The sequence below is a fragment of the Ylistrum balloti genome, unplaced genomic scaffold, assembly GCF_031769215.1.
Source record: "Ylistrum balloti isolate Yb309-2 unplaced genomic scaffold, AGI_CSIRO_Ybal_v1 Utg370382, whole genome shotgun sequence".
Classification (NCBI taxonomy): domain Eukaryota; kingdom Metazoa; phylum Mollusca; class Bivalvia; order Pectinida; family Pectinidae; genus Ylistrum; species Ylistrum balloti.
Genome location: NW_026782266.1, coordinates 5,279 through 32,087, shown reverse-complemented (window position 1 = coordinate 32,087; position 26,809 = coordinate 5,279). Strand labels below are relative to the sequence as shown.

At 36.3% G+C, this 26,809-nt stretch overlaps 1 protein-coding gene across 1 annotated transcript; it reads right to left on the bottom strand.

Moving 5' to 3' along the window:
* Window positions 1–1,061: 1,061 nt before the first annotated feature.
* On the bottom strand, window positions 1,062–26,809 carry LOC132554124 (serine/threonine-protein kinase ATR-like). The gene is made up of 21 exons (XM_060218425.1): window positions 26,805–26,809; window positions 24,501–24,558; window positions 23,960–24,082; window positions 23,212–23,405; window positions 20,735–20,942; window positions 20,224–20,334; window positions 19,687–19,755; window positions 18,039–18,091; window positions 15,822–15,855; window positions 14,777–14,892; window positions 13,931–14,060; window positions 13,605–13,694; window positions 12,937–13,044; window positions 12,160–12,317; window positions 11,286–11,381; window positions 10,290–10,443; window positions 9,662–9,727; window positions 5,113–5,198; window positions 4,911–5,013; window positions 2,131–2,247; window positions 1,062–1,827 (listed from the first exon to the last, which is right to left on the bottom strand). Exons 1-21 carry the CDS (start codon window positions 26,807–26,809, stop codon window positions 1,768–1,770), a joined length of 2,139 nt encoding a protein of 712 aa, XP_060074408.1. The 3' UTR covers window positions 1,062–1,767.

Sequence of the window (26,809 nt, the reverse complement as noted above, 5' to 3'; positions counted from 1 at the left end):
ATAAAACAACGAAAATATATAAGAAATGCATGGAAGGGGAATACAAGTTTTTCAACTCGGTATAGAGGCCAAAAAAATTACCTTGAGGTCTTAGCTTGTTACCTATGATAACTTAAAACAAACTTGTCTTATTAGAATTATAAAGCTGCTTTGCTTAATCTCTATTTATTCTCCTTCGTGACAGAAATGGAATTGGGACATGAGATGGCATGAGATCAGGGCACCAGGAAATATCTACAGACATCTGATAACCAAATGTACTTTTTATAAACCATAAAATATTGAAAATTTATGTATTTATTGAGGCAAATGTGCCTCCCTCCCTATATTGTGAGAATAACTTCGACATATTTAAATCGTCTTCCAGATTTCAACATTTTATGCCCCTAGCACCTTGCGGAGTCCTTGAAAGATGAAACAGATCAATGAAGCAGTTTAATTCGTTATTTGGTTATTATGGAATCCAATTTGTATTGAAAGTTTACATATGTATTTGTCTCGACTATGATCATTACATGAATTGTACTAAATAGTGGTCAGGAAATGAAATGTACTTTGGTCCTAAAACCCATGTGAACAAATATGCAGATGGCTTTGCATATCTTTTATGTATTCTGAGTGTTTCTAACAAATTAATCAGACATGATATTGGAGTTGTTTTTCATCATAGTATTTAAATATGTTCATCAATAAATTACCTGTATCAGCAGGTGTACAATGACATTAAATGACATGGAATTAGCATCTACTGTAAAATTATTAATTTTTGAGAGGACTTTATTTTTGTTGGTTTTGTGGTACTCTTCATCAACAAATTTTTATATGGCCACGTCCTATCAGAATTAGTCTCAGTAGGTCAACTGTAGCGATGAAGTCCGGTGTCATTGAAAGAAAAAAAAAGCTGTAAAAACCACTATAATAGAGCTCTTGTAAATTTTGTGATTTTTAAGTATGTTAAATATTCTTCCTGATCTCACGACTAAAGCAAAAATTTGTGTCAAAAACATTTATTGTAACAACAAGGTAACTCAAAGCATGACATTATCTCTCAAGCCCCTCTATTACCACAAGAAGATTAATTTCTATTTGTGATTTTAATTGTTTCACTAATTTAATATATACCACAAGTTTTGTGAAGTTGAGTGAAGTGGTTTTGAAGTTAAAAGCCCAGAAAAGGCTTCGGATGCATGCACAGACCGGGCCCAAACTTATATTCCCACGAGGGATAATATAAAGTCATTGATAAACAATACAGATGAAAATCCTTGTTTACAATGTGTGTAACTGAAGCAACCTTTCTATGCGATATCTGTCTTTGAATCAACTTTCACATTCAGCGAGTGTCAATGAGTCAACATTCAACGTCATCGAGTCGTTCAATCTGTCATTGAATCGACATTCAATAAGTGTCAATACTCATATTCAATGAATCATCTTCACAATCAATGTAAGTCTTTCAATCATTCTTCACACTCAGTGTCATTGAATCAACATTTAGTAAGTCATTAAATTAACACTCAGTGAGTGACATTGAATCAACATTCAGTAAGTCATTGAATTAACACTCAGTGCCATTAAATCAACATTTAATAAGGCATTGAATCAACATTTATATTCAGCATGTGTCATTGAGCCAATCTTCACATTCAGTGTCAGTCTATGAATCAACCTTCACATTTAATGTCCTTGTTTAAATCACCATCTACATGCAGTGTCCTTCCTCCATATGATAGTCTCATTAAGGTGATAAGAATTTACATAGTAGTATCACATATATGGAGCCCAACCAACATACATCTGACACAGGTTCCTATCATCTGTAGCTTCCTGCAAAATGATAAAACAACAGCATTAAAATCAAGCTTAAGTAAAACATCTCAGAGATGTCTTTCACTAACGTTTGATCTTTATTTGTTTTTTAAAAGTTGGAATTTTACCCTTCCTTTCCAATTTTTCCTCTGTTTTTTGCTCCTAATTACATGAAAGTTGAAAATGCTTCTCCATAATTAGCCATAAAACCATTGAATGTCAGAAGATGATCAATTAAACAATGAACACGTGTGAACAAGAAAAGTAAACATTCTGGCGGGTTCCACCAGAGATAATGAGCTGTTAGATAGGTGTACTCACATTGATCAGATAATTGACATGGCCCTCTATAGATAATGGCACAGTGATGGGTCGCGATGTCTTAGACTTCAATATTCCCTTCAGACGATGTTCAATATTTTGCACATGGGACATGGCCTGTAAGTAGAATACAGAATGGCATACTTTAAACTTCTTTCGACATACAAGAAAACTTTATCCTATATCCAGGTCTACTTATTATGACAGTATATTAAAACAGCTGTCCAAACATCATCTAAACTGACAGTATCACACACCACTTCATTATGTCCTCATTGCCCACTCAGAGCAAATTCACATCCCTTGCTATTATTATACTTAAATAACTCCGGAAAGCATCCATGTTGATTCGTTAACTGAAATCAGTGTCTTGACCAGTCTAGCCGTGCAGAAAATGAAGTGAATGCTCTCCTAGACCAGTATTAGATTTCAGCTAAACATTCAAATTATGATCCATAATGTACAGAAGTGATATTACACAGGTAAGTACAATGTACATCTGCTGTAAACAGAATTTTTCATCAACAAACCAACTTAGTGAACATTTGGTGATTCAGAAGTCAATATCAAAAATCTTAAGTATTTACAATAAAGATCAATATGCAAATTCTTCAGAGAGAAAAAAACACCAGGAGAGTTATGTACCAGTACTTGTTATTATCCATTTCAAAAATGTTTTAACAGACAAATCTTGAGAATAACACCTCGTTCTCTCACAAATGTGACACATTATTACTTTCTCACACAGTGTGAATTTCCTTTGATGGCACCATAATTAGTATTTGTAATTAGTCTCTGTAACAGTGTTGACATCAAAAGTGAATACTAAGGCAATATCACAGTGAGTGAGTGACATACCAGTTGTAAAGAGATAGGAATGAGAAACAGAGATAAATACATCAGCCCTTGATAAATCTTGTAAAGAGATCAGTATGAGAAACAGAGATAAATATATCAGCCCTTGATAAATCTTGTAAAGAGATACATCAGCCCTTGATAAATCTTGTAAATCTTGTAAAGAGATCGGTAGAAATGGAGATAAATACATCAGCCCTTGATAAATCTTGTAAAGAGATAGGAATGAGAAACAGAGATAAATACATCAGCCCTTGATAAATCTTGTAAAGAGATCAGTATGAGAAACAGAGATAAATATATCAGCCCTTGATAAATCTTGTAAAGAGATAGGAATGAGAAATGGAGATAAATACATCAGCCCTTGATAAATCTTGTAAAGAGATAGGAATGAGAAACAGAGATAAATACATCAGCCCTTGATAAATCTTGTAAAGAGATAGGAATGAGAAACAGAGATAAATACATCAGCCCTTGATAAATCTTGTAAAGAGATCGGAATGAGAAATGGAGATAAATACATCAGCCCTTGATAAATCTTGTAAAGAGATAGGAATGAGAAACAGAGATAAATACATCAGCCCTTGATAAATCTTGTAAAGAGATAGGAATGAGAAACAGAGATAAATATATTGGCCATGCCCTTGATAAATCTTGTAAGAAGATAGGTATGAGAAATGGAGATAAATACATCAGCCCTTGATAAATCAACAGTAAAAAACAAGTTCAATCTAGTTGGAACATATTTCATCCATTTTTCCATATAAGGCTTAAATAGTTTTCTATATATGTGGGAAATGTGGTATACAGTGCAGCAACAAGAAGATTATAACTTGTTAAGTAAATTTGAGCTAATTGATTAAAAAACAAAACTTGACTGCTTTTAATACATTAAAATACTAGTACTAGTATATATTAATGCTTATTATGGAAAATTTTGGTCAGTTTTCATATACCAATAGTAATTTACAAATTTTAAGATATCATTTATCAATATTGATTTATTCATTCATCATTTCTGTCACAAGAAAAACCCCAGTGAAGTAAAGTAAGACAAAATCCTGTACTTTTTGCTCTAAATCTGTCTAAATCATATACTTCACATTTGCTAGCCAAGTTGTATCTTATATATAATTTGGTTCAGTACAGGGTCACCTTTGCTTTATGAATAAATGACACATGCATAATTGATAATGTTTTCTTGTCTACTTTTGAAAGAATACATGCAGTATATATAAGGTCGCCTGTTATATCTCTTTATGCAATACTAAGGGGTTTAAAAGTATGAGATAATGCTAGTTAAAGTGTTGTCTTGTATCCATTCCCTGCCATCCTTATTTTAAGAGAGATGAAACAGCTAGTTGTTACAGGTCATATACAATGTGCATCTTATATCTTTTACATTTTAAATCAAAAGTTCATCACTTATGCATTAAGAGATATTTCTATCACAGCAAAAAAATGGATGTTTGTTTTGTTTTCAGAGAAGAAAAAAGAAAAACGTGAAAATTTCTAAATTCTTTATATTTCTCACATGGTGGATCATTGTAAGTAAAGCAACACCACAACTTTTGACGAGTAGGGCTTCAGGAAGCCAACAAGGTTTGGAAGAGACTTTCATTTTTCCAGTAACTATTGCAATACATGTGCATTAATAAAGCACATATTCTGTAGTGACAACAGCCATCTTCGAATGTACACATGAGGTACTGTTGTGTTCCATTAAAATGTACCATACCAATTCAACACAGCTGGTATGAAAACAATAAAGAATGCACAGCATGTCTTTAATAACTCATCATTCAAATCTAAATTAATTTCTAAAACTAGCATTTGTGAAATCATGTATTTGCAAATATGTCTGAAGAGGTAAATTCGTGAAGAAAAGTATTCACTGAATCATAAGTTATACAGAGCAGTGTTACCTGTTCGTTGTTTATTTCACCAGTATCCATGGGATTGGACCTTCCTCCCTTTCCTGGTTTACTCCATTCCACCAACGGATCATAGACAAAAGGTTTCAGAACACTGTAAACATCATACATGGTTAGTTAGTTCGTAGAAATAAACAAAAATGGGGAAAGTGAGTTTAAATTGACAAGAACACAGGAGGCAATGGTTAATTACCTCATCAATGGGTCCATCTGGGTTCGCATCACTCTCAGTGTCACCTCACAGGCCCGCCGGAATATCCCTTCATATCCTAGGGGGCCCTACAACATAGTATGTGCCATACTTAACAAAATACAACAAGCTGCTTCGCTAGAGTTCCTCACAATACCGGATACCTTCCTGACAAATTCATTGTGAATTATAGCAATTTTCTCAACACACTTTTTCGATCTGTAATCAAGTAAGTTAAACACTGAATGCTTTGACTAAATTTCATTATCAACAGATTTTGATAATCTCAAATGCTTTGCCAGAGCTTAGGAAATTTCTAGGATTCAGAAATACTGGTGAGTCCTTCTGTATCTTCTTTTCCTGTAGGACTTACATTCTAATAGGTCTAATATCTTTCTTAGTAATGGTGTTAATACACTTTTGAAAATGATAGATCATTATTGCCTCAAAATCAAAGCAGATTTACAATGTTCTACATTTTCCTATATTAGCTTACAATGTATGCAAAAAGCCATGAAAGTAGCACATTTCGATACAAAGAAAGAATTTTAATACTTATATGATCTTAAATCTACACATGCCAGAAAAATTGGCAAAAGACCAAAGAAATAATTCCTACAGCACAAACGCAGGAATATTTCTAACAGTATGACCACAGGAATATTCCCTACAGCACGACCACAGGAATATTCCTTACAGCACGACCACAGGAATATTCCCTAGAGCACGACCACAGGAATATTCCTTACAGCACGACCACAGGAATATTCCTTACAGCATGACCACAGGAATATTCCTTACAGCACGACCACAGGAATATTCCCTAGAGCACGACCACAGGAATATTTCTTACAGCACGACCATAGGAATATTCCTTTCAGCACGACCACAGGAATATTTCTTACAGCATGACCACAGGAATATTCCTTACAGCATGACCACAGGAATATTTCTTACAGCACGACCACAGGAATATTCCTTACAGCACGACCACAGGAATATTTCTTACAGCATGACCACAGGAATATTCCCTAGAGCACGACCACAGGAATATTCCTTAGAGCACCACCACAGGAATATTTCTTACAGCACAACAACAGGAATATTTCTTACAGCAAGACCACAGGAATATTTCTTACAGCAAGACCACAGGAATATTCCTTACAGCAAGACCACAGGAATATTTCTTACAGCAAGACCACAGGAATATTCCTTACAGCACGACCACAGGAATATTCCTTACAGCACGACCACAGGAATATTCCTTACAGCACGACCACAGGAATATTCCTTACAGCACGACCACAGGAATATTCCCTACAGCACGACCACAGGAATATTCCTTACAGCACGACCACAGGAATATTCCTTACAGCACGACCACAGGAATATTCCTTACAGCACGACCACAGGAATATTCCTTACAGCAGGACCACAGGAATATTCCCTAGAGCACGACCACAGGAATATTTCTTACAGCACGACCACAGGAATATTCCTTACAGCACGACCACAGGAACATTCCTTACAGCACGACCACAGGAACATTCCTTACAGCACGACCACAGGAACATTCCCTACAGCACGACCACAGGAACATTCCTTTCAGCACGACCACAGGAATATTCCCTACAGCACGACCACAGGAATATTCCTTTCAGCACGACCACAGGAATATTTCTTACAGCATGACCACAGGAATATTCCTTACAGCATGACCACAGGAATATTCCTTACAGCATGACCACAGGAATATTTCTTTCAGCACGACCACAGGAATATTCCTTACAGCACGACCACAGGAATATTTCTTACAGCATGACCACAGGAATATTCCCTAGAGCACGACCACAGGAATATTCCTTAGAGCACCACCACAGGAATATTTCTTACAGCACAACAACAGGAATATTTCTTACAGCAAGACCACAGGAATATTTCTTACAGCACGACCACAGGAATATTTCTTACAGCACGACCACAGGAATATTTCTTACAGCAAGACCACAGGAATATTCCTTACAGCATGACCACAGGAATATTCCTTACAGCAAGACCACAGGAATATTTCTTACAGCACGACCACAGGAATATTTCTTACAGCACGACCACAGGAATATTTCTTACAGCACGACCACAGGAATATTCCTTACAGCACGACCACAGGAATATTCCCTACAGCACGACCACAGGAATATTCCTTTCAGCACGACCACAGAAAATTTTTCTTACAGCATGACCACAGGAATATTCCTTACAGCATGACCACAGGAATATTTCTTACAGCACGACCACAGGAATATTCCTTACAGCACGACCACAGGAATATTTCTTACAGCATGACCACAGTAATATTCCCTAGAGCACGACCACAGGAATATTCCTTAGAGCACCACCACAGGAATATTTCTTACAGCACAACAACAGGAATATTTCTTACAGCAAGACCACAGGAATATTTCTTACAGCACGACCACAGGAATATTTCTTACAGCACGACCACAGGAATATTTCTTACAGCACGACCACAGGAATATTTCTTACAGCACGACCACAGGAATATTTCTTACAGCACGACCACAGGAATATTTCTTACAGCAAGACCACAGGAATATTTCTTACAGCACGACCACAGGAATATTTCTTACAGCACGACCACAGGAATATTTCTTACAGCATGACCACAGGAATATTTCTTACAGCAAGACCACAGGAATATTTCTTACAGCATGACCACAGGAATATTTCTTACAGCACGACCACAGCAATATTTCTTACAGCACGACCACAGGAATATTTCTTACAGCACAACAACAGGAATATTTCTTACAGCATGACCACAGGAATATTCCCTAGAGCACGACCACAGGAATATTCCTTAGAGCACCACCACAGGAATATTTCTTACAGCACAACAACAGGAATATTTCTTACAGCAAGACCACAGGAATATTTCTTACAGCAAGACCACAGGAATATTCCTTACAGCAAGACCACAGGAATATTTCTTACAGCAAGACCACAGGAATATTCCTTACAGCACGACCACAGGAATATTCCTTACAGCACGACCACAGGAATATTCCTTACAGCACGACCACAGGAATATTCCTTACAGCACGACCACAGGAATATTCCCTACAGCACGACCACAGGAATATTCCTTACAGCACGACCACAGGAATATTCCTTACAGCACGACCACAGGAATATTCCTTACAGCACGACCACAGGAATATTCCTTACAGCAGGACCACAGGAATATTCCCTAGAGCACGACCACAGGAATATTTCTTACAGCACGACCACAGGAATATTCCTTACAGCACGACCACAGGAACATTCCTTACAGCACGACCACAGGAACATTCCTTACAGCACGACCACAGGAACATTCCCTACAGCACGACCACAGGAATATTTCTTACAGCACGACCACAGGAATATTTCTTACAGCATGACCACAGGAATATTTCTTACAGCACGACCACAGCAATATTTCTTACAGCACGACCACAGGAATATTTCTTACAGCACAACAACAGGAATATTTCTTACAGCACGACCACAGCAATATTTCTTACAGCATGACCACAGGAATATTTCTTACAGCAAGACCACTGACTCAATTCACTTAGTGAAGGGTTCTATTGAGAATTTACCTGACCCAGTGAACAGTTCTATTGATAATTTACCTGACCCAGTGAAGGGTTCTATTGAGAATTTACCTGACCAAGTGAAAGGTTCTATAGAGAATTACCCTGACCCAGTAAAGGGTTCTATGGAGATTTTACCTGATCCAGTGAAGGGTTCTATTGAGAATTTACCTGACCCAGTGAAGGGTTCGATTGAGAATTTACCTGATCCAGTGAAGGGTTCTATGAGGAATTTACCTGATCCAGTGAAAGGTTCTATGGAGAATTACCCTGACCCAGTAAAGGGTTCTATGGAGATTTTACCTGATCCAGTGAACGGTTCTATGGAGAATTTACCTGATCCAGTGAAGGGTTCGATTGAGAATTTACCTGACCCAGTGAAAGGTTCTATGGAGAATTACCTTGACTCAATGAAGGGTTCTATGGAGAATTTACCTGATCCAGTGAAGGGTTCTATGGAGATTTTACCTGATCCAGTGAACGGTTCTATGGAGAATTTACCTGATCCAGTGAGGGGTTCTATGAGGAATTTACCTGACCCAGTGAGGGTTCTATGGAGAATTTACCTGACCCAGTGAAGGGTTCTATGGAGATTTTACCTGATCCAGTGAACGGTTCTATGGAGAATTTACCTGATCCAGTGAAGGGTTCGATTGAGAATTTACCTGACCCAGTGAAAGGTTCTATGGAGAATTACCTTGACTCAATGAAGGGTTCTATGGAGAATTTACCTGATCCAGTGAAGGGTTCTATGGAGAATTTACCTGACCCAGTGAAGGGTTCTATGGAGAATTTACCTGATCCAGTGAAGGGTTCTATGGAGAATTTACCTGACCCAGTGAAGGGTTCTATGGAGAATTTACCTAACCCAATGATGTGTAGTAGGAAGTACTTACCAATGCATTCATCATGTTGTGTGTCAGACGAAATGGTACCTTTTCTGCCCATTCAAACATCTCACCCTATAGTAACAAATCAAATATTGTGTTAATTTTAGTTGCCAATATTAGTTTAGATGAGTCCTTGAGATATATGATTAATAATCATAACTTTCTGTTCTATGTATTAATATCATGCAAATTGATCAATTAAAACTGAAATTTTGAAACTTAAGCTAAATCACAAAGCCCTGTAAAATCATGAAAGTGTTTCAAAGTCCATCATAAACAAACAACAAGCTTATATATGTCATAACCTATGAAGTGATATTGACAGTATGGTACAATATTGGTAATGGATCCTAACAAACAAATCTTTGCTGGATGTATAATACCAGAATAAATTTATGATCAATGAAGTAATAACAATAGTACAGACAAGTGAATTGTCAAATTTTCGAGGTAACCTGCCACTTTATCAAGACACAAATATTACATAAATTACATCACATACATAGAACAGAAAACAAATATGAAGACACATCAATTTATATTATTGTTCTCGATTACACTTTATAACTTTGTATTTGGTTTATGTACGTAATGGACAATAGACAATTGAAACAAAACACAGGTGATATCCTACCTTGTTAAAGAGACAGTTGAAGTCCACATGAACACAGTCGCCACAAGTGGAGTCAAACAAGATATTCTCCCCATGACGATCTCCCAGTCCAAGTATGTATCCTACCATGCTGATCACAGCACATGTTCGTGCATAAGACAGACGTGCATTGTACCTGTCAAAACAAGTTTCCAAGTAAGATAACACAGGACTGTTAATTCCATCTTACTTGCAGTTTAACACCACTATTGGGTAATTTGAAGAGATATTCAATAGAAATTGCAACTTAACAACTTATTTTCATTTCAAGCTGAGCAAATAATCTAAAGCAGTGGCAAAACTGAAACAAATTATTCTTTTAGGTAAGAAAATGTCAATTACCCTTAATGCACAGTGTATGTAATGATATATAACTGAAAAGGACTTACTGGCTAATCCATACATAGAAAGTTACTGAAACTTTTTGAAATTGTATTATTTTCTTGTCAGTGAAATGCATTCAGCAGGGAAACTAACATAAACCTCCTCTAGGCATGTTAAACATAGAGATATGTCACAGATATCCCTTCAACTAGCAGTCCGGGGTTCGATTCCTTGAATGGATGTGAAAAGGTATAGGGTCACCTGCCCGACCACATGGGTTTTCCCCGGGTACTCCGGTTTCCTCCCACACTAAGACCCCTTGTGTGTTCCATCCGAGCCAACAAGAGTCATTAACATAAGTTGGAAAAACTTGCTTTGCAATTGTTGTAAAATAAATAAAGTTTATTATAATTATCCCTCGTCAAGGAACCAACTGACAGCGGGAATAGATTTGTATATCCAAATATTAGCAGGGAGTAATAGGTTTTTTTTTATAGAGAGATGTTTTTGAAACAAGTAGCTAATAGGAGAAATGAACGCTAGGATGTTAATGGCTACATCTAAACTTTGTGATGTTCAAAGAGGTAATCTATGGTAATCTACTGGGACAAAATCTTGCATTAGAACAGGTAGGCAACCTGATAGTTCACTTACCAAGATGTTGGATCTGAGAAGATTCTCAAAAACCACTCATTAAAAACTGGTGGGTGGCGTGGTAACATCTTCTCCTTGAAGCACTGCATCTTTACTCTGAAACAAGTATTTACTTGCCGCACTTTCTATCTGCATTGTCACTAAACCTAAGGCTAACAGACAAGAAACACTTAATTCTTGTGTTTCTTCCTTTGTCACAGTGAGTTATAATTTACTGAAATCTATAAACTTACTACACATTATGCAATCATTTAAGAACATCCTAGTGTGTAAAAAGGACACATTCATGTCAATAGCACTATTAAGTATCAATTTAGTAAATGTCACAATTTCGTTTGAGCTGTTTAAAAAAGAAACTATTGACAATTTTATTATATCTGGCTCAAATTCTTGAAACAGTATGCATATTTAACACTGGTTTCAAATTAAAACATAGTAAGATTACACTTTGTACCTTTATATCTGTAACAAAAAAATGCTTCGTTAAATCTCTATAACAAGTGTATCCCCTAAACCTAGAGAAAGCCTGATGCTTCCTACAACAATAACATCAAGGTTAAAGGTATTCTATTAATCATTCAACATTTGAGGTTTTTTTAAAAGTAAAGTAGTCAGCTAGCACAGTGGTAATACAATTATCATTAACCTTGGGAACCAAGCATCAATGCCCTTATGTTGTGCAAAAGGTAAGAGGTCTGTACTACGAAGTGGGTGTTCCCCATATACTCTGCTTTTCTCCAATGTAAGATGTCTCAAGCACTTCCATCCCGACCAACAACAGTGATAAATATAAGCTGATGTTAGTTTTATGTTATTGTTGTAAAATAAACAAAGTTTATTTCTTTTGCTTTTTACTTAATTATCAACAACTCACTCAATGCTGTCTGTTATCTTTGGCATCATGGCCTTGAGTTCCTTGCCGCTTGTGTAAAGGCCACGTTCTCTGTACAGTCTCATCAGGATATATCTAAGTCCACTAGTGTTACTTACCCACTCAATCAGACCACATTCCTCATTGAGGGGAACAACAGCCTACAACATTGTACAACAATCAAGTTACACATCTCACTGAGAGGAACAACAGTCTACAACATTGTACAACAATCAAGTTACATATCTCGCTCAAGGGAACAACAGTCTACAACATTGTACAACAATCAAGTTAAACATCTCACTGAAGGGAAACAACAGCCTACAACATTGTACAAAAATCAAGTTACATATCTCGCTCAAGGGAACGACAGTCTACAACATTGTACAACAATCAAGTACAACAATCAAGTTACACTTGTCACTGAGGGAAACAACAGCCTACAACAATGTACAACAATCAAGTTACATTTGTCACTGAGGGAAACAACAGCCTACAACATTGTACAACTATCAAGTTACACCTCTCACTGCCTACAACACTGTACGATAATCAAGTTACACCTCTCACTGCCTACAACACTGTACGATAGTCAAGTTGCAAACCTGAGTGAGGGAATCAAAACTGGATTTGAAGTTTGCATTGAAAGTGTGTTTGTCTTGTGAAGTTCATACATGGCATATACGTATAGATGTATATATTGAGAAGATAGATAGATAGATGCATAGATATTTCATAACATACAGGTCTAATATTCTTTGTGCAACAAAAGGTACTTACATAAGTACGTATATGGAGCTGCCTCCTCCTTGATTCTGGATCCTTCCTCAGAAACTTGTTCACAATGTCATTAAATTCCATCAAACGTCCATCTTTTCTCAAGTCATCCTGGAAAGAATAAGTATATACCGAGATGTATTGACTGAAAAATGAAGCATTAAAATAGACAACAATTTGGTTTCAAAAGACTTTTTACATTAAAAATAGCTATTCCTTGATATGTGGACCGAGCCATATTCCTGATAAGATCTATTCCCCAAAATTTTTCTTTAGAGAAGAGATTTGTTTTTTATACAATATTTTTCAAATTAAAAGTGACATAATATGAAAAACAAAAGTTGAACCCATACCACAGTATGAGTTCCAGTGGACAAGCAGTACTGTAGGAAATAGTGCCCGAACAAACCTTTTCTTTGATGTAGGTCGAAGGTCAAAATGTAGGTCAGAATAACCTACTTTGATATGCAACATATTGCCTCACCAAGGTGAACCCACACTGTAAGTATGAAGTTCTAGTGACACATAGAAACAGAAGGAAGGACAGACACAATAACGAACTCTAGCACCCCCTCCCTCCTCCCCCAAATAGTCGATGACTGAAAAAAATCCTGGATATAGCAGCCTTCTTATTAAGTAAGTGATGATGGGTAGGTGAGCAGTTTACATACCTTGGGTTTACACATCATGGTGTAAAATTTACCATCACTACCAATCAGTGAAATCTTCTTTGGTCTCTGTAGAGAAGGCAGGATCTCAACCTAGGAAATAAAACACTGAGTTATAAAGGCTATCTGGAATCAAATTTACTGCTACATATCAAATGTCAAACACCAATTTTTACATCCTAGCCCTAACTATAAGTCAAGAGTTGTGTTGCTATTGCCTTCTAGTGTTCAATGTATTGTTTATCGTTATTTGCTAAATGCAAACAGTAACCAAACTGTCGTTTTTTTTACTGCAAAAAAAAAGTACCTAGAATTCAATGACAACTTACAACATCATTAATGCCACTGATGTACACTTCTTTGGCAGGGAATGGGTCATGTGTGGCGTGTGATCCAGGAGTACTGGGCAACATCACTGTCATGTTGGACTGGAGAGGTAGTATTATACTGCTGAAGTTACTGTTAATATACCATAACAACAACAGTTATAGACATTTATATCTGTACTTATAGCACAAACAAATTCTTTAATTCATAGCAGATATGTTGATGTAATTCTTACCATATTCTCCTTCTTTTTCAAAGGTTTTTTAAGCTTTTCTCATTTATCACCCAATATATGAGAAGTAAAAATATCACTTTCATCCTGTTGATGATGTAAAGAGTAACTGTTTGTTCTGTGGATGATGTAAACATTGCCTGTCATCCTGTGGAACATTAACTGTTTGATAACGTAAGTATCAGCTTTTATCATCAATATTAACATCACCTCGTGACCATGTGACCGTACATCCTGTGGAACATTAACTGTTTGAACATCACTTTTATCTCATCACATCATGACCATGTGACCGTACCTGTCATCCTGTGGAACATTAACTGTTTGACAACGTAATTATCAGCTGTTATCTAGTATGTAATATCAATATCAACATCACCTCAACAATGACCATGTGACCGTACCTGTCATCCTGTGGAACATTAACTGTTTGACAACGTAAGTATCAGCTGTTATCTAGTATGTAACATCAATATTAACATCACCTCAACAATGACCATGTGACCGTACCTGTCATCCTGTGGAACATTAACTGTTTGACAACGTAAGTATCAGCTGTTATCTAGTATGTAATATCAATATCAACATCACCTCGACAATGACCATGCAACCGTACCTGTCATCCAGCAGACGTTTGAGTGGTTTAAAGTGCTGCGATACACTCATGTTGTTTGAGCCAGTATATTCTTTATTACACAGCTCCAATAAACGATCTGTAAGCTTGGTGGAGTCCTAAAGACAAGAATAGATTTCTGATCCTCAAGTTTCAGAACAGAACACAAGTGAATCAGAATACATTCACCGTAAGAACTTTACACTACAAAGTGTACAATTGAAACATTACAAACTACAAGTACCAAAACAACAAAATAAATGATGGCTTCAAACTCGGTAATATCATTTATCACTGTAATAGTTAAATTAAACACTCTTGTAATATCATTTATCACAGCAATAGTTAAATGAAACACTTTGTAATATCATTTATCACAGCAATAGTTAAATGAAACACTCTTGTAATATCATTTATTACAGCAATAGTTAAATGAAACACTCTTGTAATATCATTTATCACAGCAATAGTTAAATGAAACACTCTTGTAATATCATTTATCACAGCAATAGTTAAATGAAACACTCTTGTAATATCATTTATCACTGGAATAGTTAAATGAAACACTCTTGTAATATCATTTATCACAGCAATAGTTAAATGAAACACTTTGTAATATCATTTATCACAGCAATAGTTAAATGAAACACTCTTGTAATATCATTTATCACAGCAATAGTTAAATGAAACACTCTTGTAATATCATTTATCACTGGAATAGTTAAATGAAACACTCTTGTAATATCATTTATCACAGCAATAGTTAAATGAAACACTTTGTAATATCATTTATCACAGCAATAGTTAAATGAAACACTCTTGTAATATCATTTATCACAGCAATAGTTAAATGAAACACTCTTGTAATATCATTTATCACTGTAATAGTTAAATGAAACACTATTGTAATAACATTTATCACTGGAATAGTTAAATGAAACACTCTTGTAATATCATTTATCACAGCAATAGTTAAATGAAACACTCTTGTAATATCATTTATCACTGGAATAGTTAAATGAAACACTCTTAATATTGAAATGTTTACCTTTACAAATTTCTGCAATCCTGGATTTATTTGCCTGGAAAGTGATGAGTATAAGTATCAAATTTATGACCAAAAAAATATCTGACATGAACTCACTTTCCTATGAGAATATAAACAAGTGGCCCAAGGGGCCTTAACGGTCACCTGAGGAATATATGTCAATAATCTGGGGATTTTAAAATGTTGCAAAAATGTAACAACACTTGTGCAGGACCATGTGTAAAACGTCTGTACCAAGTTTGAACTTGACCCACCCAATGGTTCTTGAGAGGAAGTCCATAATGTCTTAGCCAAACAGAGGCCAGGGTGGCCATCTTGGATTTTGAATCGCCCCAAAAAGTTAAAACACTTGCCAGGACCTTGTGTAGAACATTCGTATCAAGTTTCCCCTTTTTCCCCCTCCTGTGGCCCCTATTGGGACCATGCCCTTTTTCTTCGCAAACTTGAAGCGGCTTTCTATGGGGATGCTTTGTGCCAAGTTTGGTCAAAATCCATCTACTGGTTCTTAAGAAGTAGTCATTTAATGAAGGTTTTTACATATGGCCCCTTTTACAACCCTTATGGGCCCCAAAGAGGACATGATAACTTTTTTCAACATAATTTCATATGTTCTTCTCTAAGGGATGCTTTCTACCAAATTTGGTTGAAATCGGTCAAAGTTGAATTTTTGACCCTTTTGAGCGCCCCCTTGTGCGGCCGTTTTTGACCCGATTTTTTTTTCATTCGCAAACTTTGTAGGCCATGCCATAAGGACCCTAAACATCAAATATGAACTTAATCTGACTGTTGGTTCATGAGAAGAAGATTTTTAAATGTTTACCTTATCCTAATTTTATCCCCTTTTCCCCCATCCTGCGGCCCCTATTGAGGCCACACCATTTTTCTTTGCAAACTTGAAGTGGCTTTTCATGGGGATGCTTTGTGCCAAGTTTGGTCAATATCCATCCAATGGTTCTTGAGAAGAAGTCATTTAAAGAAGGTTTTTAAATATGGCCCCTTTTACACCCCTTAAGGGCCCAAAGGGGACATGATCACTTTTTTCAACATAATTTCATATGTTCTTCACTAAGGGATGCTGTCTACCAAATTTGGTTGAAATCGGTCAAAGTTGAATTTTCGACCTTTTTGAAGCACCCCCTAGTGGGGCCGTTTTTCACCCAATTTTTTTTTCATTCGCAAACTTTGTAGACCTTGCCATAAGGACCCAAAATATCAAACTTAATCTAACTGCTGGTTCATGAGAAGATGATTTTTAAAGATTTACCTAATTTTACACCCTTTTTCCCCCTCCTGGGGCCCCTACTAGGGCCATGCCCTTTTTCTTCGCAAACGTGAAGCGGCTTTCCATGGGGATGCTTTGTGCCAAGTTTGGTCAATATCTATTCAGTGGTTCTTGAGAAGAAGTCGAATATTTGAAAAGTTAACGACGCACGACGACAGACAAATCATGCTGGCAATAGGTCACCATGAGCCTTTGGCTCAGGTGACCTAAAAATCTGCAATGAGAATTTCTCTTCCTAATTTAACGTATGGACATCACCTAAAAGACACAATGACTTTCAATAACTTATGACCATATGAAATAAAAATTCATTTAAACCTATTCAGCATGTTCCATATTAGCCAAATCAAATTTTCCCCCTGAAATGTGTCAATTGAATGTGTTTTTCATTTGTGATGCTGTAAAACAATTAAACTGAGATGCCAAGGAATCTGTCACATATTTCAAATTTGTTACAAACAATGTAGCCTTATTTATTACTACATGGTTTTGTTCGCCTCAGTCACAGTGACTGTGTGGTTGACAGATTTAAAAGCAAAAAAAAAAAAGCAATTATTTCTAATTTGGTGTCATTATTGAATTTCATATAAAGAATAAAACCAAACTTGATCAGGTAATTGATAACTATGAAAATCACACCAACTGTTTTTAAAGTTATTAAGCTGACAGAATTAAAGGTGACGAAATCCAAGGTAAGTCAATACCAGATTTCAGAGGCAGCTTATCACCATACCCTTTCAGAATTTTCAAAACTAAGAAATTGACCAGCAACCATTCTTTTTTTATTTTTATATTTTTTAAGTGCCTGAGGAAACACTTCACATTAAATTGCTCCAATTTACAATTTTGTTTCTTAAATTTGAGAAATATGTGATTTTTGCGATACATCTTCATTTCAATTGGATTAAACAAATTGGATTTGAAAATCTACTTACTCTGCTCTTGCAAATATGTCTTTGCATCGACTTACTCTGACTTTATAGGATGACTGAAATAACACAATAGGACATTAATTAACAACATGTTGATAGCTAAGGTCAGTATTGTTTTAACTTTTTCAGGAATCAAAATCAACCATATTTTCCCAAATCATACTACAACATAATTCCTGACATAAACTAGAAATTATCGCCCGATTATAAGTCAGGAAAACGTGATCAGTTCATTACAACAAATTGACCAGTTCAAAGATAAATGACTTGACTCTGATATCTAACCTACAGTCTTGACTAAGGTCATCTGCTTTCTCATTAAATTTCAATGAACTTTGAACAATGAATTATTAATTAGTTATCAGGGAATACTGCCTTGACATTGACCTTTAATCACACCACTTATTCTTTCATTCTGATCAATAATAAGAATAATAACACTTATTTGACATTTGACCATGAGGTGTAGGTCACTGTTACTATCATTTCAAAACATCTAACAAGCTTTTCAAATATTTTGTATGGAATTTGTATAGAAAAGTATTTAAGGCAAACAAACAAATCCTGTGTGGAATAGTTCGAAACCAACAAGGGAGGCATACCCATCTTTTTGGACAAATATGGATAACAAGAGGCCCAATGAGCCTGAATCACTCATCTGGTATTCTTTGTTCATCCCAGACATCTACCTGCCAAATATTATGCTTCTTTGACTTTTGGCTAATCAGAGGCAGTTGTTTTAGGGTTTTGATGAATTTGACCCCTTGACCTTCATCACAAGTCAAGATTATTTCTCTTTATTTCTGTTTGAAAAAGTTGTTAGGATTCTATTAGTGAACTGTCAGCCACATATAATCCTTTTAGGCCTTTTGCTTAATCAGAGGCAGTTGGTTTCAGGTTTTGACAAATTTGACCTCTGTGACCTTGACTTTTGGTTAATCAGAAAAAGACATTTCACAGTTTTTACAAGAATTTATACTAAGAATCTATCAGCCAAACCTTATGCTTCTGGGTCTTTTGGTTTGTCAGAAGAAGCTGTTATACAGGTTTTAACAAAATTGACCAATGGACCTTGAGAAATGGTCCAGGTCATTTAGTTTCACAAAATTTGTCAGGTTTCATCTGAGGAACTTGTCAACCAAATATCATGTTTCTAGGTCTTTTGGTTGTTCAAAAGAAGTTGTTTAAATGTTTTAGCAAATTTGACCTCTGTGACCTCTTTGACAGGATTCATACTAGGAACCTGTAAGCCAAATTTGTTTCTGGGCTTTTTGGTTTATTAGAGGAAGTTGTTCTGAGTTTTTAACAAATTTGACCCCTTGAACTTGAATATGGATCAAGGTCATTTCTTTTCTTCAACTTTGTCAGGATTCATACTAGAAACCTGTCATTTTTTCTCTTGGTTATCAAGAAAAAGGGAAATGGAAAAGTTGCCACCAGACAGACAGATGAACGACACGCCACAACCAAAAGCGTACTTGGCCCTTCAAGCCAGTTGAGCTAAAAAACTGCATCTTTTTATTCTCAAATGAAATTTTCAGTCATATAACATAAAATATAACTACCAAAATACAAATATGTACATTCTTCCTTTCTGTTGAGACCGGTAGGTTTGTAAAGTATATTTGATGAATTAAGAACATATGCTAACCTTTGACACTGCCATCAACATCCACATGCCTTGCTGAGGGAACTTAGCAAACAAGCAAGCAATTATCTCCTGAAAATACAACATTTCAACATAAAACACAGGGAATAAACTTGAATAGATTTAAATGCTTGAGATTTATTTGATTTTCTAGACAATTAAATTTCCTGAGTAAAGAAGTCTTTTTGCCTGTTTACTGAAACATCAGTAATTTTGAATGCAAAATTTCTTTTTTTCAATTAGGCGAGTTAATTTTAAAAGTTTTAAAAACATGTGGTTTAGTGAATGTTTGGAAACAAAAGAAAATACTTATACAAGTTTGTGTTTTTTCTACAACAATAAAAGAACTACTCCAATGGTGAATTGTGTAACCAAGCATGCTTTGTTTGATATCAGATGACTGATACCTTGGGAGTTGAATAACACAAACCCATCATTGAAGAATACTTTATTTCTCTTTGAATACCACCCTACTTAACAAATATTTGATGACATCTCCAGTAGGTAGTTAGTGTCTTGGTTGGTATTTTAATACATTACCCTGAGCTGTTGAAAGACATCTGGCTGGGTGTGACAGATCCTGGAAATAAGCTGTGAAAAGGCTGTGAACAACTGATAGGAGGCTAACTGTTGTCCGAGGGCTGACACCAGCTGTGAAACAAACCAACCAATTTGTTCATAGCTTGAAACCAACAGTATCAAAATCTATTTATCTATTCTTTAACATTGCCAATGCTTTTCCGATTTGAGAATTTCTAGTCTCAACCTCGCGATGAGATGGGACAATCCATCTTTCATAATTATGACATGTCATCAACACATCAAATATTCAACTAATCAAAAGATTTATGAAGTCATAAGCTCAACATCAACTGTAAAATCAACAGATTTATTTCATCCCAGACAGGTTAAACCTAATAAACACAGAGTTACAAAGTAAAATAAATTTTTTGTGAAAGTAGGAGGTAGGGGGCCCTTTACCTGTTGAAACAATTTCGAACAGGAAATATCCGAGCCAATTTTTCACTAGGACAACCAAGAACATGCTTACCTTATTGAGCTTGGCTAAAGTGGTCCTCATGATCTGTAGTTTGTGAGCAAGCTGCTGGTTTCGAGACACATCCCTTTTCTCCATCTCAGCTACACTTGTGCCAAAATCGAGCCACAGACTTAGGAGGCGTGGCAGGGACTGATAGATATACTGATTACCATACTGAAGGGACTGACCAAAGGATTTGACAACATGGTGAATAAACTCCCTACAACAAACATAAAGTGAGACACTGTAGTGGATAATCTGTACAACAAGGAAGTAAGTGGTGACTGTGGTGGGTAAACTATACAACAAGGAAGTAAGTGGTGACTGTGGTGGGTGAACTACACAACAAGGAAGTAAGTGGTGACTGTGGTGGGTAAACTATACAACAAGGAAGTAAGTACTGACTGTGGTGGGTAAACTACACAACAAGGAAGTAAGTGGTGACTGTGGTGGGTAAACTACACAACAAGGAAGTAAGTGGTGACTGTGGTGGGTAAACTATACAAGGAAGTAAGTGGTGACTCTGGTGGGTAAACTACACAACAAGGAAGTAAGTGGTGACTGAGGTGGGTAAACTACACAACAAGGAAGTAAGTGGTGACTGTGGTGGGTAAACTATACAAGGAAGTAAGTGGTGACTGGTGGGTAAACTATACAACAAGGAAGTAAGTGGTGACTGTGGTGGGTAAACTACACAACAAGGAAGTAAGTGGTGACTGTGGTGGGTAAACTACACAACAAGGAAGTAAGTGGTGACTGGTGGGTAAACTATACAACAAGGAAGTAAGTGGTGACTGTGGTGGGTAAACTATACAAGGAAGTAAGTGGTGACTGAGGTGGGTAAACTACACAACAAGGAAGTAAGTGGTGACTGAGGTGGGTAAACTATACAAGGAAGTAAGTGGTGACTGTGGTGGGTAAACTATACAAGGAAGTAAGTGGTGACTATACAAGGAAGTAAGTGGTGACTGGTGGGTAAACTATACAACAAGGAAGTAAGTGGTGACTGGTGGGTAAACTATACAACAAGGAAGTAAGTGGTGACTGTGGTGGGTAAACTATACAAGGAAGTAAGTGGTGACTGAGGTGGGTAAACTACACAACAAGGAAGTAAGTGGTGACTGTGGTGGGTAAACTATACAAGGAAGTAAGTGGTGACTGGTGGGTAAACTATACAACAAGGAAGTAAGTGGTGACTGTGATGGGTAAACTACACAACAAGGAAGTAAGTGGTGACTGTGGTGGGTAAACTATACAACAAGGAAGTAAGTGGTGACTGTGGTGGGTAAACTATACAAGGAAGTAAGTGGTGACTGTGGTGGGTAAACTATACAACAAGGAAGTAAGTGGTGACTGTGGTGGGTAAACTATACAAGGAAGTAAGTGGTGACTGTGGTGGGTAAACTATACAACAAGGAAGTAAGTGGTGACTGTGGTGGGTAAACTATACAAGGAAGTAAGTGCTGATTGTGGTGGGTAAACTATACAAGGAAGTAAGTGGTGACTGAGGTGGGTAAACTATACAAGGAAGTAAGTGGTGACTGAGGTGGGTAAACTATACAAGGAAGTAAGTGGTGACTGTGGTGGGTAAACTACACAACAAGGAAGTAAGTGGTGACTGTGGTGGGTAAACTATGCAACAAGGAAGTAAGTGGTGACTGTGGTGGGTAAACTATACAACAAGGAAGTAAGTGGTGACTGTGGTGGGTGAACTACACAACAAGGAAGTAAGTGGTGACTGTGGTGGGTAAACTATACAACAAGGAAGTAAGTGGTGACTGTGGTGGGTAAACTATACAACAAGGAAGTAAGTGGTGACTGTGGTGGGTAAACTACACAACAAGGAAGTGGTGACTGTGGTGGGTAAACTATACAACAAGGAAGTAAGTGGTGACTGTGGTGGGTAAACTATACAACAAGGAAGTAAGTGGTGACTGTGGTGGGTGAACTACACAACAAGGAAGTAAGTGGTGACTGTGGTGGGTAAACTATACAACAAGGAAGTAAGTGGTGACTGTGGTGGGTAAACTATACAAGGAAGTAAGTGGTGACTGTGGTGGGTGAACTACACAACAAGGAAGTAAGTGGTGACTGTGGTGGGTAAACTATACAACAAGGAAGTAAGTGGTGACTGTGGTGGGTAAACTATACAACAAGGAAGTAAGTGGTGACTGTGGTGGGTAAACTATACAACAAGGAAGTAAGTGGTGACTGTGGTGGGTAAACAAAGAAGTTACTTTCGATGGTGGTCGGACAAGTAGTGACTGACATATTAATGTTAAAGCATGACCTGAATGTCTGGTGTGATGTTATCATTGTTGACCTGAATGTTTGATGGGTGACCTGACTGTTGTAAGTGTGACCTTGCTATCAGAACTGTGATCTAATTGTCAGAGGTATAACATCACATGCATGACTCCATTTATAGAATATGACCTGACAGTGAAGGAGGTGGAACATCAATGTGTGATCAGACTGTGTGATATTACCGTTGGCGAGAAGGATCAGGTTTGTCCTTGTCCTCAAGCAAAGTAGTCATGATCTTGTCGTAATACTTTGCTAAGTGGAAGTGCCCATCCTCCCAGTCTGGGTAGACATCAGTTACCTCTTTGTACTGCTTTAAGATCACATTACTTTCCATTTTAGATGTCTCTTCACTGTAACATCCGTACAACAGTAATGCCTGAAGGTCAAAGGTTAAACGAATTTACACAATCTGCTGTTTCATCTTTAAAAATCTAGCCTAATGGTGAATCTTCAATAGTGGTGTCACAATACACCAAAAGTGTATTATCATATATTGCTTAAGGGGAAAACTACAGATCATTCTTGGAAAATGTTTCTTAACTTAATAAAAAAAATAAATGTCTCATGACTCAAACATAATCCTTAGTCATATGAAAAATAAAGACTTCGGATTTTCATTGAACAAATATTGAAAACATTGAAGATCATGAAAATGCTATCCAAGTATTTATAATACAAATCTTAAACACATTTATCTTGTTACAAAACAAAACCTTAAAAGTGCTAAGCACTTGGCTCTAATTTACTCTATATAAAGATGGATAATTACAACCAACAAGGATGTTACAGCGGTTTAAAATCATTACTTTGTAGAAACTTGAAAGCCACTTAACCCAGAATACTGATGCCAAAATGCCACATGGTTCCATAAAAGTGGTAATTCAAGATGAAATGTAATGAAAAGCGTCCAAGTTCCAAACAAATGATTACCTTGGCATATGTCTTGCGTTTGTTGTCAGTCTGAGCTGAACCGTCCAGTTTTAATTTGGAAACATCCTCGAAGTGGATAGACATTCCTCGTTCCAGACATGATATGGCTTGGTCTTTTTCTCCCTTGAAAACATACACAAATAATTGTACAAAAAAAGTGTTAGAGGAGAGGGGCATATCAAGTATCTACCTATGATAGGCAAGCATAACTCAACTCAATAGTCACCCAGTCAAATTTACAAACAACTACCTCTCTCTCTATATCAACTTCATACCTTTCCCCATCAACCACTCTGTCCTCTCTAGGAACACATCAGCTAAACCTACCTATCTATAACTTTACCTCTACCTCTCCCTCTATATCAACTTAATACCTCTCCCCATCAAACATTCTGTCCTCTCTAGGAACACATCAGCTAAACCTACCTATCTATAACTTTACCTCTACCTCTCCCTCTATATCAACTTAATACCTCTCCCCATCAAACACTCTGTCCTCTCTCGGAACACATCAGCTAAACCTACCTATCTATAACTTTACCTCTACCTCTCCCTCTATATCAACTTCATACCTCTCCCCATCAAACACTATGTCCTCTCTAGGAACACATCAGCTAACATCTACCTATATATCAACTTCATACCTCTCCCCATCAACCACTCTGTCCTCTCTAGGAACACATCAGCTATGTCTAGCTCAGTTAAATCACTGTATTTTTTTTAACAAAAATCTTTCAAATGAACCCTTTATCATTTTTTTGTGCATTTAATTTTTTTGGTGATTCCATTGTCTTAGAAATTTGGAGTGCCTTTTTCGAAGACTTTGAATACTTCAGAAGGAACATAATAGCTTAGATATATAAACCAGTCTGGATTCTAACTCAAAAGGAGATCTAAATGACCACTCATGCTTCATAAGAGATTTATATACTGACCAGTATTTTTTTATTATAGAAGTAATCATGATTAGAAAGTGTTCAGGTATATGAAGGTACATCAGCTATATAGATGTATTACTTACATAATTAGAATAAAAAATACCAAGGATCCACAAAGGGATTATCCCCCACATCTAGCTGTTGATGTAAAAACCCAAATATATATATATATTAAGCCTGGTAGAACAATTTGTGACATCACTCAATTATGTACCGCTACTATCACCTGAAGATCTAATACAGTGAAAGTGCTAGTGCAAAATGAACATCCTCTTCTGTCAATAATCTATTAAATTTCCTTGCATCTCCTCAACTGCAACATATATATATACTGTTGATATCTGAATAGAGCTTGGTATTGACCATGAACAAACTTATGTAACATTGTAAGCTCTGGAGTAATACTAGAAGTCACAAGAAATCGAAAAATTAATGATAACAGGAAAAAAGATAAATAATGAAATGTCCCAAATAAGAAAAGGCACAGACAGGTTACTAACCTTATATATACAGTTTTTTGTGTATGTACAAAAGGAATTAACACTATCTTTGGATTTTTGACAACAGGCAAAGCCTATATTAGCCCTCTCCTTAAAAAATATAACAGTAATTACATGCACATTACATATGAATATAGCTTTTTCTTCAGGTTGATAATATTAATAGAATAGAAGTTCTTGTAACAAAACCAGCAGAAGTGTAACATAATCTTCTTGTATTATTACATATCTTAGATAGAAGATTATTTGTACTATTGAGTGAACTTCAATGGACAAGAAACATTCTAATGATCAGAATTAATGTAATACTAAGCTAATTTAGAGTTCAGAAAAATCTTTTGGTGTCTCTGATGTATTTCTGAACCGCCTCCATAATATAAATATTCATGTTTATAACTTGAGGCTGAAAACCATAAATTAACGTTTGAATATTGAGTGGAATGGAATCGTTTATTGCTGACAAAGAGTTGAGTAAAGTTAGTCTTTGATTAGAATATAGAGGACAGTGCAAGAAAAAATGTTCACGATCTTCTAATGGAGCACCACATGTACAAGCAGGGCTATCACTAAGGTATGAATTGAATAAATCAGAGTTCAGATTACTTGCAAAATTTCTTAACTGACATAATATTATGTTAAATTTCCTATCACCTTGATATTTAAAAACATTAGAACATAATGGATAGGCATCCGTATCTGATGAGTTTAAACATTCCCTTTTTAATGCTGCAAGTGATGTCATTGTGGGTAACAGACAGGCTGGCTCATTCCATTCTGACATAAGTCTTGGAAAAAAGCTAGAACTATATAGATTCGTTCTTGGTAAAGGACAATCAAATAACCTGTTATGTCTAAAGTTGTAATTGACAACATTGTTAAAAAAGGGAAGTAGCAAGTCAGATACATGAGATGGACATATGCTGTTAAAAATTTTAAAAAATACAATATTTTGATGTAAGTGTCTTCTCATCCTAAGTTTAACAAAGCCAGTCTCTTTATATAGAGTGTCATGGCTAGTGCCTCGCCTTAGTCCAGATATAATTCGCAATGCTTCAAGTTGGACTGACTCTAAGACGTCACACTCTCTCTGGGAACAGTTGGCCCATACGATATCGGCATATTCGAGGATTGGACGAATAAATGAGATGTAAATTTTCTCAAGGGATTTTCTATCAATCTTAAATTTTAACATTCTAAGAATATTAAGTCTTGAACAAGCCTTTTCATAGATAAAGTCTATATGAGATGACCAGTTGGCATTGCCATTGAATACAAGACCAAGATGTTTATGATTAGTGACATTATTGATTACTTCATTGTTAAAAATAAGATCAGGATGCAACGTCTCAGAGTCAGCCCTTCTTGAAAAAAGAAGAGAAACTGTTTTATCCGGATTGAATAATATACCCCAT